General features: G+C 40.1%; 1 protein-coding gene and 1 pseudogene across 1 annotated transcript; both read right to left on the bottom strand.

The window, feature by feature from the left end:
• Positions 1 to 3143: 3143 nt before the first annotated feature.
• On the bottom strand, positions 3144 to 4328 carry LOC148739402 (lactadherin-like). The gene is made up of 2 exons (XM_088751265.1): positions 4023 to 4328; positions 3144 to 3345 (listed from the first exon to the last, which is right to left on the bottom strand). The coding sequence occupies exons 1-2, from the start codon at positions 4284 to 4286 to the stop codon at positions 3205 to 3207; spliced, it is 405 nt and encodes a 134-aa protein (XP_088607391.1). The 5' UTR covers positions 4287 to 4328; the 3' UTR covers positions 3144 to 3204.
• A 111-nt stretch (positions 4329 to 4439) lies between these two features.
• The window catches only part of LOC148739397 (uncharacterized), an 86621-nt pseudogene continuing 74955 nt past the window's right edge, over positions 4440 to 16105 (bottom strand).

Here is a 16105-nt window from a genome sequence, read left to right as displayed (position 1 = left end):
CGGGGCACCGATGGTGCACGACTTTTCAAGTCATCGGAATTCCTCACAACTACTCAGATCACCTCTTTCTTCTCAAGACAGAGTGTGTTAGTACGCCAATGAGATGCTGATGATGCTGATATCCGAGAAGCTCAGGAGGAGAGTAATTTTAGCGAGGCAAAGGAGAGTGTCACGTCAATACAACTTGACCATCCCCTGATCTACGATCAGTACGATCTTTCTGAAATGGCGCTAAAGGACTCTTTGAAAATCTTGAGGTTACCCACGTTGCAGCAAATGTATGAAGATCTTGGCCTCAATATACCATCAAAGCCCATTCATAAAAAGGCCCCGTACTTGGCTCTACTGAAAGAGATCGTCAGCAAATGTACTTGCCAAAAGTCATCATAATGCTGACTTTACTTGAATGTGAGAAGGTGGTAATGTAATGTGTACTTCACTTGCAGATTTTTCAGCCCAAAAATGTTTTGGAGAACCTTATCAAACATCTTGAAAAATTTTTGACCTGTCTCTTTACATTTTACAAGCTAGAAGTCATTACAACGGACCCAATTTAATTTGGATATTTAACAACTCATTATGGTTAAGTATGATGCACGATCTTCACAGTAGAGAGCGCTATTTATGCAACAGTGAAAATCAGACCTGAAAAAGATCAGGCCTGTACGGGATTCGAACCACTGACCTCTGCGATACTAGTGCGGCGCTCTACCAATTGAGCTAACAAGCCAACGGGGAGCAGGCTGTTAAGTTGATTCGTAATAAACTCGTGATGATAAATCAGATACAATGAATATATGAAAGTTCATATGTTTTGGACTATTCCCCCTAGTAATTTATTATAAACCTGTAATTTATTCCATCCTAACCCTAACCCCAACCCTAACCCTAATCGTAATTTAACCCTAACTCCAACCTTACCGTAATTTATCCCTAGCCCTAACCCTAAGGGGTTAGGGTTAGGATAAGTACAAATTTTTCTAAGCTCTTCCATCCAGTAATTTATTATAATCCTGTAATTTATTCCATCCTAACCCTAACGGGTTTATTACGAATCAACTTAACGGCCTGCTCCCAGTTGGCTTGTTAGCTCAATTGGTAGAGCGCTGCACTAGTATCGCAGAGGTCAGTGGTTCGAGTCCCGTACAGGCCTGATCTTTTTCAGGTCTGATTTTCGCTATTGCATAAATAGCGCTCTCTACTGTGAAGATCGTACATCATACTTATCTAATACCGCAGTTCAAAATATATGAACTTTCATATATTCATCGTATCAATATGGTTAAATTACCTAGTTATTTGTTTACACAGTCCATCATTTTGCTCGCTCAGGTCACGAACACTTCTGACATTTTCGAAAGAAAGCAATGCGATACAGAGCATCAAAAATTGCACAGTGAATGGAAACAGCAATGTTTGACGAATATATTGTTAAGAATCCAAAGTGTCAGGTAGCAGCTACATTTTTTTCGCGCGAAATATCATCGTTTTTCAACGCCATTTTGCATGGTCTGTAAGGTTGTTCTTTTAAGGGCTTAAGTAATCCCAAAATCGATGTGCCCGAAAAAATTTACTCACCAGAATTGAATAAGAATAGCTTTCCTTACAACGTGTGAAGTTTGGTGTTGATTGATTTCATTTTAAGCCTTGAGCGGAGCTTGGTTTTCGCAGTTAATTTTTGACTGTACGACATGCGGAGCCTGAACTCAGGTAACCTGAAACCGCGTTTTCAGATTTTCGTAAATTTATGAAAAGTTAAGAATCGCTGGAACTTAAAAACATGGTTTTTGAAAAGGGTTTACTGAAAGGTTTCTTTGGGCGAAATATTAGCAATTCACCAAAATGGTTAAAAGAGTCTTTCAACAAAATGAGCAAGAGATATCATAGTTTTCCTACAGCTGAGGTAGTAATTTGCATAATGGTGATCGATGTAACAACAGTATGTACATTTTCGACACTGATTTTATTTTCTCTCTGCTCTCACGCAACTCTGAATGTATGATTTCCCTTTCCCCTAATATCTTGTGACATAACAGCAAAAATTTTGCAAAATTAAAGTTGATTTCAAAACCTTTTTCTACCCTGGCAGGGAATAATTAGATTAGCGTTTGTTTACACAACAGATATCTTTGCTCGCTCAGGACACAAACATTTGTGGTATTTTCAAAAGGAAGCGTTCCGATTCAAAGCCTCAAATTTTACTCAGGCATTGAATAAGGACATTTTATTACGAATATCTAGTTAAACATTTAAAAAATTATGTACCAGGTACACTTTTATCGCGTTAAATTTTACCTATTTTTCGCCCCATGTACAGCACGTTTTGAGGGTGTTGCTTAAGGGACAAAAAAAAAATCACAATATAACTGTGCACGGAAAAAATTAACAACACAAATGAATGGGAAGACTTTTTCTTAAATCGTGTGAAGTTTGGTGTTAATTGAATCAATTTTAAGCCTTCACCGGAGCTTGGGTTTTTCGCAGTGAGTTTTGGACAATTTGCCATGCGGAAAACTGCACTTAAACCGCGTTTTCAAATTTTCGCAAATTTCTGAAAAATTAACACTCGTCGGAACTTTTAAACTTGATTTTTGAAAACAGTTTACCAAAGGGTATCGTTGAGCAAAATATGAGCAACTCACCAAAATGGTCGCTGACGGACGATTCTCGATCCTTACAGGCAGCCATTCTTAAGTGCTGCTTGTTTTCATCAGGCAACGACGTTTGAATAGCTACCCGTCGCTAATGTTGTGGTATAGTGACTTGTTACTGATATGTCTTAGAGCACTGTTGTTGGTACATTAATGCTCCAAGATGGCGTTGCTCTGCCACAGATCTGTTTTGTTATTGGCTGGACTGACTACTCCGCCTTTAAGTTGCAGGTATTCGCGCTTACTCTCGATTCCTCTGTATCTTCTGATATTGTTTGCATAAGCTATCAACTTATCGGAAAATTGAGAAAACTCACACCGATAACAACAATAATGCAGAATTAATAAGCGACAGTGACTAAACACAACTTTCAACACAGTTCTGGAATACCTTTTCCACTTCACGTTTATCCTGTGTAACTGTTTTATTATGCTGCAGCGAAAGGTGTGTAGAGATTAGATTTAAAAAGTTTTCTTAGTTTTGTGGTGATGTTTATTTTCCTACTGTACACCATGCGTACCCACTTTTTTTCCAATAGAAATCTTTCATGCATTACTTAAGCACGTATATTTCCACCCTCAAACAGGGATGGTTATGGTGTGAGACAGGATAAAACCGAACATATCTGGCTTTGAAGTCAGTTCTAAGTGAATGCCTCACGATGCTTGTTCTATCTGAGTTTCCTTGAAGGACCTAGAATAAAGAAAACCGAAAAAAAAAAAAAAGAAAGAAACTGAGCACCTTGTTGTAGTCCACCAATTCTAAATTCCATTTAAACAAGGAGGTACTTGTAGGTGAAGGAGGGGAGGGAGGGGATGGAGGGGGCATCTGACCATGTCTCAACAGCTCACATCATTAACATAATGTTGTGCTTTTTTGTTGCGGCCGGAATTTTATAAACGGAGTAAAATTTTCTGTCACTTTTCTTGTTTTGATCGCTCGTTTATACACCCTCCTATACTCATAGAAAATGTTAAAGATGGCACGAATTCCTTAGCTTTATATCTGCTTGCAAACTATCCGTATTCGCCACAAACTCTTCGATTTTTACTAAAAAATGTCAATTGTAGTGCTTTCCAAACCTTTTAGACATGTGGTTCTTTTTTAATGCATTTAACAGATGGCTATTTTGTTTCTCCAGCTGTGCAATATTTCTGGTTCACTGGTCACAAGACTTTCTGTCCCACCGTAAAATAACCATATGCATACTGTACTCGTGAATAACAACAATTCACACTCTTGCTTGCAGTGATACAATGTTGTAACTCACTCACGTTATTCACGGACCAAATTGGAGTCCCCTTGCCCTATAACCATCACTAATAGTTGTTGATCAAATCGACTCTTTTTTTTAACTGGTACTTCCAAACCTTTGTTTTATTTGTCTCCTCGTAAGTGTTCCAGGTCAAACCGTCAATGGATAGGCGCAGTTTATAGCTGGTGGTCCATTCCAAAAATCGCGCTTCTCCTTGAGTAGCCACAGCACAAACAGACAGCACTGAACCCATATCTACTTGAAGGTAGTCGGTTCTATTAAATTTATTTCTAGGACACCACCCTCCCCGTTCTCTGGTTTCATTCAGTCGGCCGAAGTATGAAGCATAAGAATCATCATACACACTGCTTGCTGTCATTCTGGCATCTGGAATTGTGTTGCGGTCTGCCACACCAACAGGCCCACATGTGTTTCCTTTTCTATCTGGAAAAGTATGATATGATAAGTATACACTTTGGGCACGTATGGTATTACTTTTCTCTCGAATGTGATCGTTCACAAATGTAATACATTAAATACCTGTACAATTGCGTCCATTTCCAGTACATTCGGGCTTACAGGTACAAACGTACGATCCGTTGCCGTTCGCGTGGGTAGCATTCAGGTGACAAGAGTGATTTCCTTTACATTCGTCAATATTTGAGACACCACAAATATATTTTGCACTTTTTTCATTTTTGTTGCTTTAAAGTGGATAAAGAATCTCAGTCGTGCGATGCTATTAATCATTGCAAAGGATAAAACAACGGTTCTCCTTTTTGTGTTTTACGAGTTAGATATTGTAAACGAACATTTCATCACAATTATTTTTAGCCCACCACTATAATGGCTCTGAAACAGGCAAAATGTAGAACATGGTGAACCCTTGCATAAACATGCATGGGTAAGACTGCTTAAAATGCAGCACGTAGCACTTAATAGGATAATAGTTCCAGCTAACGATGCTTTGTTGAATGCTAAGGCTACTATGATGTAGCGTGCGATCGAAGTCATATTTCTGATTCATTATTCGCTCGTACCTTGGCATGACTGTCCATCTCCGATGTATTCTTCCCTGCAGGTGCAGTTGTGGGAACCGTCAGTGTTGGTACAGTTCGCATTGACGTCACAGAGATGGTCTCCGTTACTGCACTCGTCGATATCTGAAAGTAAAAGAGATGTCGGGGCAATTCAATAGAAGCAATAAAGCCCAAAAAAAAGAAACAAACAAAGGAATAAACGAACAAAAGTATATCGCTGAAAAGTATATCAGCCGTGATATAAAAAAAAATAGGCGACTTCGGTGAGTTTCGTAAAATAAATGCTAGCTCGAGAAGTGTCCACATGACTTGCCATCGGTATATTGCCATTTTCATCTCATAGATGGAACAGCATTCAAAAATTCAAGAAGTAACATTTACTAAGACGATAGTTATTATATAGTTTCGGCTTGTGAGGCTAATCTGAATTACCTTCGCATGACCATCCATCTCCACTGTATCCATCCTTGCATGTGCAATTATAAGAGCCCTTAGTGTTGGTACAGTTGACTTTCATACCACAAGCATTGCTTCCATTACCGCATTCATCGATATCTGTAAGTATTAGGAATGTCAACGTAACTTTTTGGACAAATAAATATCGTGGATGACTAGGAATTAAGTTGAGCAACCCAGTTTTTCTTTTTTTTTTCTTTTTTTTTTAATCTCTATTGCCTTTGTGCGAAAAGAATTGAGTATTTTACCTCGAGATGACGGTAAGTTTTCTACATCAGATGAAAAGGAAGTTGTTCACAGGGACTGACGAGGAGAATAGCGAGGTTTGGTAGTCTTCATTGAGGTCGGGTTTTATACACTCTCATCGTCTCATGTTGATCTCGAAATTTGCGTAGCTAAGCATTTCTATAGCTGACATTCCTTTGTCGATCAGCTGGTTAAGTTTGCTCTTATAATCTATACTATCATTCACTGACTCGTCATTTGCTTTGGACTTCAGGTCCAGCATTTCATTGAGCATTTTGGTGACCTCAATGACACCTTTGATCAACATGCCTTGGGCTGTTTGTACCCTCGAGTCAAAGGACCTCGTGTTCGGCCTCAGTCTGTTCTAAATAAGCTCGTCCACTTTTGTGACGACCAAACTTTCGCAGTTTTGTGGTCGGAGGATTTTTTCCCCTTCTCCTTTGAGCTTTGATTCTTCAGGTTTTTTCAATTTCAACATGAGTCCGTTCACGATTGTAGCAAGTTTTTCGTTAACAGCAACGTCGGTCGGCTCTGTCTTTGTGAGGCGTTGAGCAATTGCGTCGAGTACATCACATTTTTTATCTACGTTTTTCGACCGTTTTGCAGCGGTTTCTGTCACATCGTCTGACAAGACAGATATTTTTGATGGGGAGGCAACTCTTTGGCGTTTTGGCCGAGGCTCGTCGCACCGAGGGCGATCGTTAGTTTTGTCGCTATTGTTATTGTCACTCTCACTCCTGTGATCTCCCTCGGAGCTCGCCAACAGATTATTTTCCTCTGTGGACCAAGTTCTTTCAATAGTATTTTGCAGTTTTCAAACTGCTGAGTCAAAGTTGTTTGGAGTGTAAGCATAGAATTCGTTAGCATACTGCCAAATATTGACAGCTCACTCTGTTGTGTTATGTCATTTTCGGGCGCGTTTTCCGACAAACCGATTGAAGTAGTGTTTTCTACACCACTAGCACCCTCTGACCTGGGAACCTCGTTCCCGCCATGAGGGAGCTTCTTGCCTTCTTTTTAGAAGAGCTTTTTAAGGCGTAATCCTCAATATGTTCAATATTTGACATTTTTTCACGCCTGATTCGAACGTTCGTGACCAATCTTGCTGGCAAGCTAACGTGCACTGATCTCGCGCATGCGCGTTGCAATCTCACATGGTCCTTAAATGTGGTGATTTAGAAGAATTGCGGCTGTTAAGAATTTCTTAGGTGCAGCCCAGGTTCTTCTTAGTCCCATAACAAACGAGTGAGATAGGTGAGTCCTAGATCATCAAATCTATCTTAAAAACACGTGAGGATTGAATAAAACTTTTAAAGCTGTTGTGCATGATGTGCAGAGTTTTTATGATTTTCAGCGTTGATAAAAAAGCATTCAGTCATCCATTACGCAATTATTCTACTAGACCATCATCTTCCGAATCATATCAGGTTACCATTTATGGTGCATTAATTTGGCCAGTCAGCCAAGTGGCCCATCATGCCGGTGCTTAACTTCGGTGTCTGTAACATGAAGCGACTAGGAGTATTTCTACTCCCCCTTGGATGGGATGCTAGACTATCTTAGGGTTACCCCCCAGCATGAAATTTGCCGGTACCCATTTTTAATTAAACACCTGGGCGAAGAGAGGCACTGTGAGAGTAAAGTGTCTAGCCTAAGAATACAACACAATGTCTCCGGCCCGGGCTCGAACCCGGACCACTCTATCCGGAGTCGAGCGCACCAACTATGAGGCCACCGCGCCTCCAACAATTTCGCCCAGTTCTACAGGTTTTATCGCGCTGATACGACAAAGCATCGTGTTCTGGATAGGAGAGTTCAAATTCATTGTTCTACTTTTCCACTGAATGCCTGAAATAGACTGGTCCTAATGGAGGTGGCTTGAGTTCTTTTTGATATCAAAAGACTCCACCGTGGGATATCTAGAGAATAATACATGAGTGCACCCGAGGCTGCAACTTGAAAAAGGCAGGACGATCTTTAAAAAAGAAAACGAACTTTACAAGTAACGGAGCTGGTTACAGCTCATTCCTGTTCACCCTAAACAAGACACAATACCCAGAAATTAGAAAAAGAAAAAGAAATTGGATATTGCGCCCCTAAACCCCTTTTCCTCGGCATTAGGTCACTGTTAACAAGTGAAATAAGTACAGCCGACTTTGAATCTTAAACCACCCACTGTGTTGCGACTAAATACAAAATTAATTTCTATCAATTCAATTCTTACCCACATCACAATCGTAGCCAGTAAATCCAGACGCACATAAACATCGAAATCGTTGTCTTGTAAATCCCGAGTGGCAGGTGCCGTTGTTTTTGCATGGAGATTGAGCGCAAAAGTTCTTAAAAAGAAAAAAAAATGGGATGTCACAGGTAGTTGCCCAGAGAACTTGAGCGTACAAAAAAAAAATCGGGAAGGGGCGTCTTTAGACAGGAATTAAAGAGTACAGTGTCGTTCCAACGAACAGCACTTAGTAACCCCAGTCATAGGTCGACTATATCGTTATATCCATCGTTGTGATCTTCTCTTGAACCATGAAATGGATTTAATTATTTCGATTAAATTTAAACGTAGTATATTCAAGCTTCGAAAAACCAATTGAATAAAAACTTTTGCGGTAATGCCTTAAAATGACCCATTTATTTTTGCCTATGAGAATTATCATTTAAGAGGCATGGTTGTGCTTTCTTTATTAAAACAAAGAAAGCGATCAATTGCCGGTTTACTCAAGGCCGGTGAAGCATGGTTCTAAACTGACAAATTACATACTTTTGTTAATAGAGTTGGGTGTCCACAAGGCACTCAAAGGATTTTTGTTCTTAGCAACTGCTTATTTATAAAAGCACTTGCCTAAAATTGTGTAAAAAATAACAAATAATGGACGAAAGTACCCCTCTGCTCTCGTGAATCGCTAGAAGAGAGAGAGGTGCAATTAACAGCTCGTCCATGTACCTTAGTTCCATGGTACACATAGTTCGCTGCTTCCACCAGATCTTTATCATGCTCTTTAGCCGATGAGTTATTCAGTTCACAGTTGTGTTCTTCTGCTCCATTTTCTCCAAAATAAAAGTTAACACTGACGCAGTCATAGTCCAGGTAGCAACGATATTCACATGTGTCCCTGTCAATCACACTAGTATTTCTTACGGTGTGGTTAACAAGACGTTCTCCCACAAAGAACAGAGTCGGTGGAAATGCTAATATACGGCATTGATCTAAAAATTTAAATCATTAAATGTTAAATAGAGACATGGGTCATGAATTTTAAAGGTCGCATCTGTTGTTAATTAAACTCGCTTTCCGAGCGCTTTGGACTTATATTGATAATTATGACACACTCAGTAAAATACCATCATCAAATTATATATATTCTTTAGTTTTTTCCAACCAAATAGATCTCTAGAAAAGGATCGTATGACCTCCAAACGCCGGAAAATATATATTTTTTATTTCTTTTATATAAATGCAAATAATTTTCATGATGACCTCTGCTGCCCCAACTTACATTCATCAAAATATTTTATATACATTTTTTTTTCATCTCAATTACTTTTTGCGGGACACCTGAAACACATAGCTTCACAGTTGTTAAAAATGATACCGACAATTACAAAGTGTAACTTTGACGAGCCCAAATTCCGAAGAAAATTTGTGCTCAGAAAACTCAATACTTGCCATTAATGTTCAATGATAAAAGAGGCAAGAAGTTTCAATTATGTACTTTCAACTTGTGTACATTATTTCAAATCACATTTTCCTCGCCTAGACGAAAATAGCTTTGGGAATGACAATATCTAATTCCTAAACGCGATACGAGTTATGGCCGCAAAGCAAAGCAAAGCAAAGCAAACTTTATTTACACAGGGCAGCCCATTCAGCTCTAAGGCTGGTATCCATAGGGGCCCTGTATTGAAAATAATTTACATCAAATTTCTAGAATAGATATATATGTATATATAATGACTAGGATTTTACAACTACATTAACCTAAAACTACAAAGCTAAAACACAATTAAAACATAACATAGTAAATAAAATATCAAAATTATCAAAATTACGGTAAAAGGAAATGTTTTGCTCGGCGACAGAACGTTTGAATGTTTTCACTCTTCACAATGTTTAAAGGAAGTTTATTAAAAATTTCTGCGCCAGTAAAAAGAAAGGTCCTTCTCCCAAAATTCTGTTTTACTTTTGGTAGGGATAGCCTCAGACTTTGCCTCGTGGAATAATTGTGAATATTCGAAAATCTGGTAAAATATGATGAAAAGTAACTAGGATCTAATGAGTGGAGACAGAGAAAAACGAGTTTAGCCTTGTGGTAATAGCGTCTACTGGAAAGAGTCGGCCATTGCAGCTGATCTATTGCTTCAGATGACCGGGAGCAACGTGTAATAATCCGTGCAGATCTATTTTGTAAGCGCTGTAATCGATCTATATCTTGTTGTAAAAGGTTACTCCAGGCAATGTCACAGTAATCAAATAAGGGAAGAATTAAGGTATTATGAACAAGTATTGCTGCCTCTTTTGTGACGAAACTTCTAATGCGGCCCAGAATACTAACTCTTGACGCCACCTTTTTACACATATAGTCTGCGTGAGCCTTCCAAGTCATAAAATTGTCGAACACCACGCCTAGGTATTTAAAAGTAGTTTCGCAAGAAATCAGCTTTCCGATAAGATTAAGATTTCAAATACAATCGCGCTCTTTATGCCTTCGAGATGTAAATAGTACACACTTAGTTTTTGAAACATTGAGAACAAGATTGTTGTCTTCTAGCCATTCAGATAGACATTGAAGATCTTGATTAAAGTAAAAAGTTAAATTGTCTACTGTTGGACCAGCAAGATATAAAACTGTGTCGTCAGCGTACATATTTACAGAACAGTGTTTGACACAACGTGGTAAATCATTAATGTAGACAATGAATAACAGGGGTCCGAGGATGGACCCTTGTGGCACTCCAGAAGTTATAGCAAGTTCTTCAGATGAATGAGAATCAATTTGCACGAACTGCTTTCTTCCCGTAAAGTAGTCCTTAAACCATAGAAGGCTTTCCTCGCATATACCATAGTACTCTAATTTTCTGAGCAAAATGTCATGGTCAACTGTGTCGAAAGCCTTTGCCAGGTCAATAAACACAGAACCAGTAACAAGGCCCATATCCATATTCAGGAGAATCTCGTCGGCGAAATAAGTTACAGCCGTCTCAGTTGAGTGCATTCTTCTAAAACCGGACTGTAATTTACAGAGCAAGTTATGATCATCAAAAAAACTTGCAAGCTGCTTGTGGATTAAACGCTCTAGGACTTTAGATACCACTGGCAATACCGATATGGGGCGGTAGTTTCTTGGGTCATCTTTTGAACCTGATTTATGTAAAGGGGTCACCTTCGCTTTTTTCCATTCTGCAGGGATAACGTTTTGTTGGATAGTTAAATTAAAAATGAGCGATAGTGGATAGGCCAGGGCGTCTGATCCGTCTTTTAGTAGACGAGATGGAATACCATCAACACCTGTAGCTTTCTTCGGTTTTAAATCTTTAAGAGCCTTTCTAACTTCCGTCACGGTGATCTTTCGTAGATTAAATTTTTCTGGGCGGACAATTTGCGGTAGCCATTTGGAAAAGGATCGCGCGGTTGATCGGTGGATCGACCTTAAATCTTCGGCACAAGAGACAAAGAAACTATTGAAGGTGTTACACTTGTCTTTTGCTTCATTAGCTGTACGAGCAGTAGCGCTGCTACTCTTTGAGCCATTTCCGAGTAGCCGTTTTAGGTTTTTTCAGGTCCCACGGGAATCTCCTCTTGTCTCCTGGAACAGTTCGTTGTAATATCTTTCTTTCTCTTTTCTGAGCTTCAAAGTCACAACATTGCGTAAGCGCTTGTAAGAGCTCCAATGAAGCTCATTGTTTGACCTCAATGCCAGATTATGAAAGCGGTCTCTTTCATTTATTAGATGTTTTACCTCACGTGTCAGCCATGGTACTTTATTTCCCCTGACTCGCACGCGGATTCTTGGGGCATGGGTGTCGGCTACTTCACAAAAAAGGTGTTTAAATGAGTCCCATGCGTCCTCAACATCTGCGAAGGAATTTATCAATGACCATGGAACTTTATTTAGATCTTCAATGAAAGCATCACGATTAAAACGCTTGAAATTCCGGGTATCAATTATCCTCGGGGGAGGCGGTTTCAAACGATGTAATTTACGGACGGCATATGTTGCGGAGTGATCACTAAAGCCAACTGGTATTACCCCGGAGACATATAGATCCGGACGACTGGTAAAAAATAAATCGATCAGGGTCTTTGAATTTTCAGTTATGCGAGTGAAATTGTCAATAATCTGCCGCAGACTAAACTCTTTCGCCATGTTCATAAAGCGCTTCGTAGATGCAGGTTTATTCGACTGTTTCAGGTCGAAATTCAGATCCCCGGTAATGACAATTTCCTTTTCCCGATCAGCCATTACTGTTAACATATTTCTCAAGCCCTCAACGTAAGTTGCAACGTTGTCCGCATTCGGTGGGCGGTAGCAGGAACAGAAAATAAAACCTTTAGATTTTGGAGGTGTTATTTCCATCCAAAGGCATTGAATATCCGGTTGATCATTTTCAAATTCTTGAATAACTTTGTAATTGAGGTTCGAGGAAATGTAAATGAAAACACCACCATTTCGGCGAGTTTTATCTCTTCGTACAAGTGAGTAGCCGGGAAGCTGAATTTCACTGTCACTGATTGATGAATCTAGCCAAGTTTCGTTTAGGGACAGAACGTGCGGTAGGCGGGTCTCACAAAAAACTCGGATCTCATCCATCTTGTTGACAAGACTTCGCACATTCAAATTACAAATTCTTAAGCCTTTTACCGTACTCAACTTGAAGTTTCCACTTTGAGAAGTTGATTTTGGACCAGGGTTTCGCTCAACATTGCCACTGGACAAGAGTAGCGATAAGCATAGGCAATAGGCCAAAGTAGAGGTGGTGTGCTTTGAGAGTTTGTCTTTATGGTTGCCCGCCAAATCGACTGCTCGAGCTGCAAACTCATTCAGCGCAGTTTGAGCTATTTTTGCCTTGAAGTCGCTTTTCCAGCGCTCGTTTAATCCTTCCAAAGGTTCTTCACCAAGCAGACTGCCATGTCGAAATATTTTATGCCGGTTTACCGGCAAAATAAAGCAAAAAAGGTGAAATAAGTAAAGAGCTGCCGAGATGCCAACCAACCCTCTTGGCGCCATGAATACAGAAACCACTTTAAGTTTGACCCTCTTTCCAAGAATGAATGATAATTCGAAGAATAATCCTTTCAAAATTATTCTGCAAAACAGAAGTTAACCTATCGCGTTTCCAGTTTAAGTCAGCGAACTCGTGCACCGAGCGAAAGAGGCGACGCGACAAGACACGACCTAAGAAACGCAAAGAAAACAAACCTCACACCTACGGGCTTTTCTACGATTAAGGCTGTTATCTGAATTCTTGGCTGCATAACAGATTTAACCATTTCCATTTAGTTGGGTGTACTTTTAGGTGGGTGTACAAGGATTATTTGAGCATTGTTGATTTACTTATTTTTTTCTTAAAATCTTTCAGAATTTTCAACTCAAAGCTACACATTCTCGTCATGAACTCTAGCAAATCAAAGGCTCCGTGAGCCTTTCCAGTTTAAGTCAGCGAACTCGTGCACCGAGCGAAAGAGGCGACACGACAAGACACGACCTAAGAAACGCAAAGAAAACAAACCTCACACCTACGGGCTTTTCTACGATTAAGGCTGTTATCTGAATTCTTGGCTGCATAACAGATTTAACCATTTCCATTTAGGTGGGTGTACCATTTAGGTGGGTGTACAAGGATTATTTGAGCATTGTTGATTTACTTATTTTTTTCTTAAAATCTTTCAGAATTTTCAACTCAAAGCTACACATTCTCGTCATGAACTCTAGCAAATCAAAGGCTCTGTGAGCCAACTTGTGAAATGGAAAAGACATGCAATGTCGTCAATTGAAAGTGATGTTTGATTTCCACACTAGGGTATGAATCGTTCTAAGAAGTGTTGGACTGGTAAATGAACGTTTTGAGGAATATGATGTAAAATTAAATTAGGCCTCAAAGACAGAAAATATGGTCTGGGTAGGAGTTAGTATAAGACAATCACAGTTCCAGATTTTACTGTAAAGGTTAGTGGAAAGAAAGTTCAAAAGGTTGCTGTTTTGTTTATCGAAAAATTATTGTTGCAATATTAAGTTTGTGAAGGTGTAGTCTGATCGTCCGGGTGAGTGTAGTCCTGAGAAGGACTGTTGTCGGTGGTAGTGACTGACGTTTCGACAACCTGTGCGGAAGTCATCATCAGAGTCAAGTGAATGATTGTTGTCAGTAGAATGTTCTTATTCCAGTTCGTGTGAAATGATCGGTTGGTTTTGCCGTGATGTTATTGGCTGTAAGACTCAAGTGACGTAAGTCGGTCGTGATTGGTCTGTTTCGATCTGTCGGCAAAGTTAGGTCGTTCTTTTTCGGTCGTTTGTGATGTTTATGTCGTGAATGAGTCGTTTGTATGGAGCGGGTAGTTGTTGACATCTGTTTAGGGGAGTCTGTTCTAAGTTAGTAAACCAGCTTTCCAGAGTCAGTCGTTGAAAATAGTCAGTGCTGTAGGTTAGGCATTGCGCAGAGTCCCAGTCAATGTTGTGGTTGATAAGTCGATGGTGTTCAGCAATGTGATTGCTGACATCACCTTTCCTCGTCGCCCGTCTGTGTTCAGTCAGTCTTGTTGTGAGGTGGCTGCCAGTCTCACCGATGTAGGAGGCTTGGCAGTCGAAACAATTGATCTTATAAATCGTTCCCTGTCTGTTCCTCGGTTCGTCTTTGTCTTTAACGTTGGTTAGTAACTGACGTAGTGTGGTGATGGGTTTGTGGGCGACGCGGATATTGAAGGGTAGTAAGATGCGCGAGATGTTTTCAGACATGCTTTTTATGTACGGTATGGTTGCTGTAGTCGTAGGGGTTGCGGTGTTGTTTGTTTCGGTAGTGGTAGTGGGTCGGTGAGTGTTTCGTCGGATGAAGTCGTTGTTGTAGTTGTTCTTCGTAAAAACACGGTGAAGGTATTTGTTCTCGTCGGATAAGCTGTCTGTCGAGTCGCATACTAGTTGTGCGCGTCGTGTTAGAGTTCTGATAGTTGTGGCTTTGTGTGATGTAGGGTTGTAGGATGACTCGTCTAGTGTCGGTTTCCTGTAAACTGTCGTCCGTAATGAGTTGTCGTTGTGGCTTACCAAGCAGTCTAGAAAAGGAAGTTTGCCATTTTCTTCGACTTCTTTGGTAAACTGAATGTCAGTGTTTTGTTCATTAAGGTGGCGGTGGAATACGTCAATTTCGTAGTGTCGAACGGCGGTGAAGGTGTCGTCAACGTAACGTAACCAAAGCGGTATCGTTTGTCGGCAAGTCGAAAGGGCGCGTTCCTCGATGTTCTGCATCACAATTTCTGCTATAACAACAGAAACTGGAGACCCCATGGCAGTGCCGTGTAACTGTTTGTAGTGTTTACCATTGTACTGAAAGTAAGTAGACGTTAGGCAAATGTTTAGCAAGTCCATAATGTCGTCTGTCGGTAGCGGTAGTAGGTCGGTAGATTGTTTGGGTCCCGATATTTTCTCAGTGTTGTGAATGAAAGGACACGTTTTGCATCGTGCACGAGCGCATTTAAAAGTGCCTGGTTGAAGTAATTTAAAGTTTTTAAGAATGATGAATTTAACTGAGTGGTTGTGAGGACGAAACGTGAGAGTGAATGGAATACGGTCGGAATGATCCTTTTGTGACGTTTGTGGTGCTAAATGTCGATCAATAAGTTGGGCGCGGTGGCAGCCCGCTTGAACGGCAGAATCAGGGTAACCACGTTTATCGAAAAACTGGCACATTGACTCTGATTTATGGTGGAAATCAGAGTCATCACTACATAAACGACGAAGTCTTAGAAACTGAGAAAAAGGAATGGAATTCTTAACGTGAGATGGATGCGAAGACGAATACAACAAGTAATTATACGAGTCTGTAGGTTTGTAATACACACTAGTGCATAAACCGTTGCCTTCAATTGAAACTTTGATGTCTAAAAAGGATAAAGAATTGTCAGAAGTTTCCCAGGTATATTTCAGAGTTGGGTGAAAACAATTGACTGCGGTTATGAATTGAGTCAGCTCGTCTCTGGTAGAGGAGGTGGCGACGATACAGTCGTCGATGTAGCGACCGTAGAGTTTAGGTTTGGAGCCGTTGTATTGGCTGAAAAAGTGGTGTTCGACAAAACCTACAAAAAGATTGGCATAGCTAGGTCCCATTTTGGTACCCATGGCCACAACATTGGCTTGTTTGAAAAAGTTGTCCCTGAATGAAAAACAATTGAGTGTGAGCACTAGTTCGGCTAAGGGTAGTAGTGTTTCAGATCTAGGTTCCTTAACAGTACGTTGATCAATAAAAT

The sequence above is a fragment of the Stylophora pistillata genome, chromosome 2 (genome assembly GCF_964205215.1).
Source record: "Stylophora pistillata chromosome 2, jaStyPist1.2, whole genome shotgun sequence".
In the NCBI taxonomy this organism is placed as follows: Eukaryota; Metazoa; Cnidaria; class Anthozoa; order Scleractinia; family Pocilloporidae; genus Stylophora; species Stylophora pistillata.
This window is presented reverse-complemented; position numbering and strand designations above follow the sequence as displayed.

Coding starts and splice junctions, on each gene's coding strand:
- LOC148739402 (XM_088751265.1), bottom strand. CDS start 4,286: ATGACAGCAAGCAGTGTGTATGATGATTCTTATGCTTCATACTTCGGC. Junction 3,346..4,022: donor AGGAGACAAATAAAACAAAG/GTTTGGAAGTAC, acceptor TCTTTATTCTAG/GTCCTTCAAGGAAACTCAGA.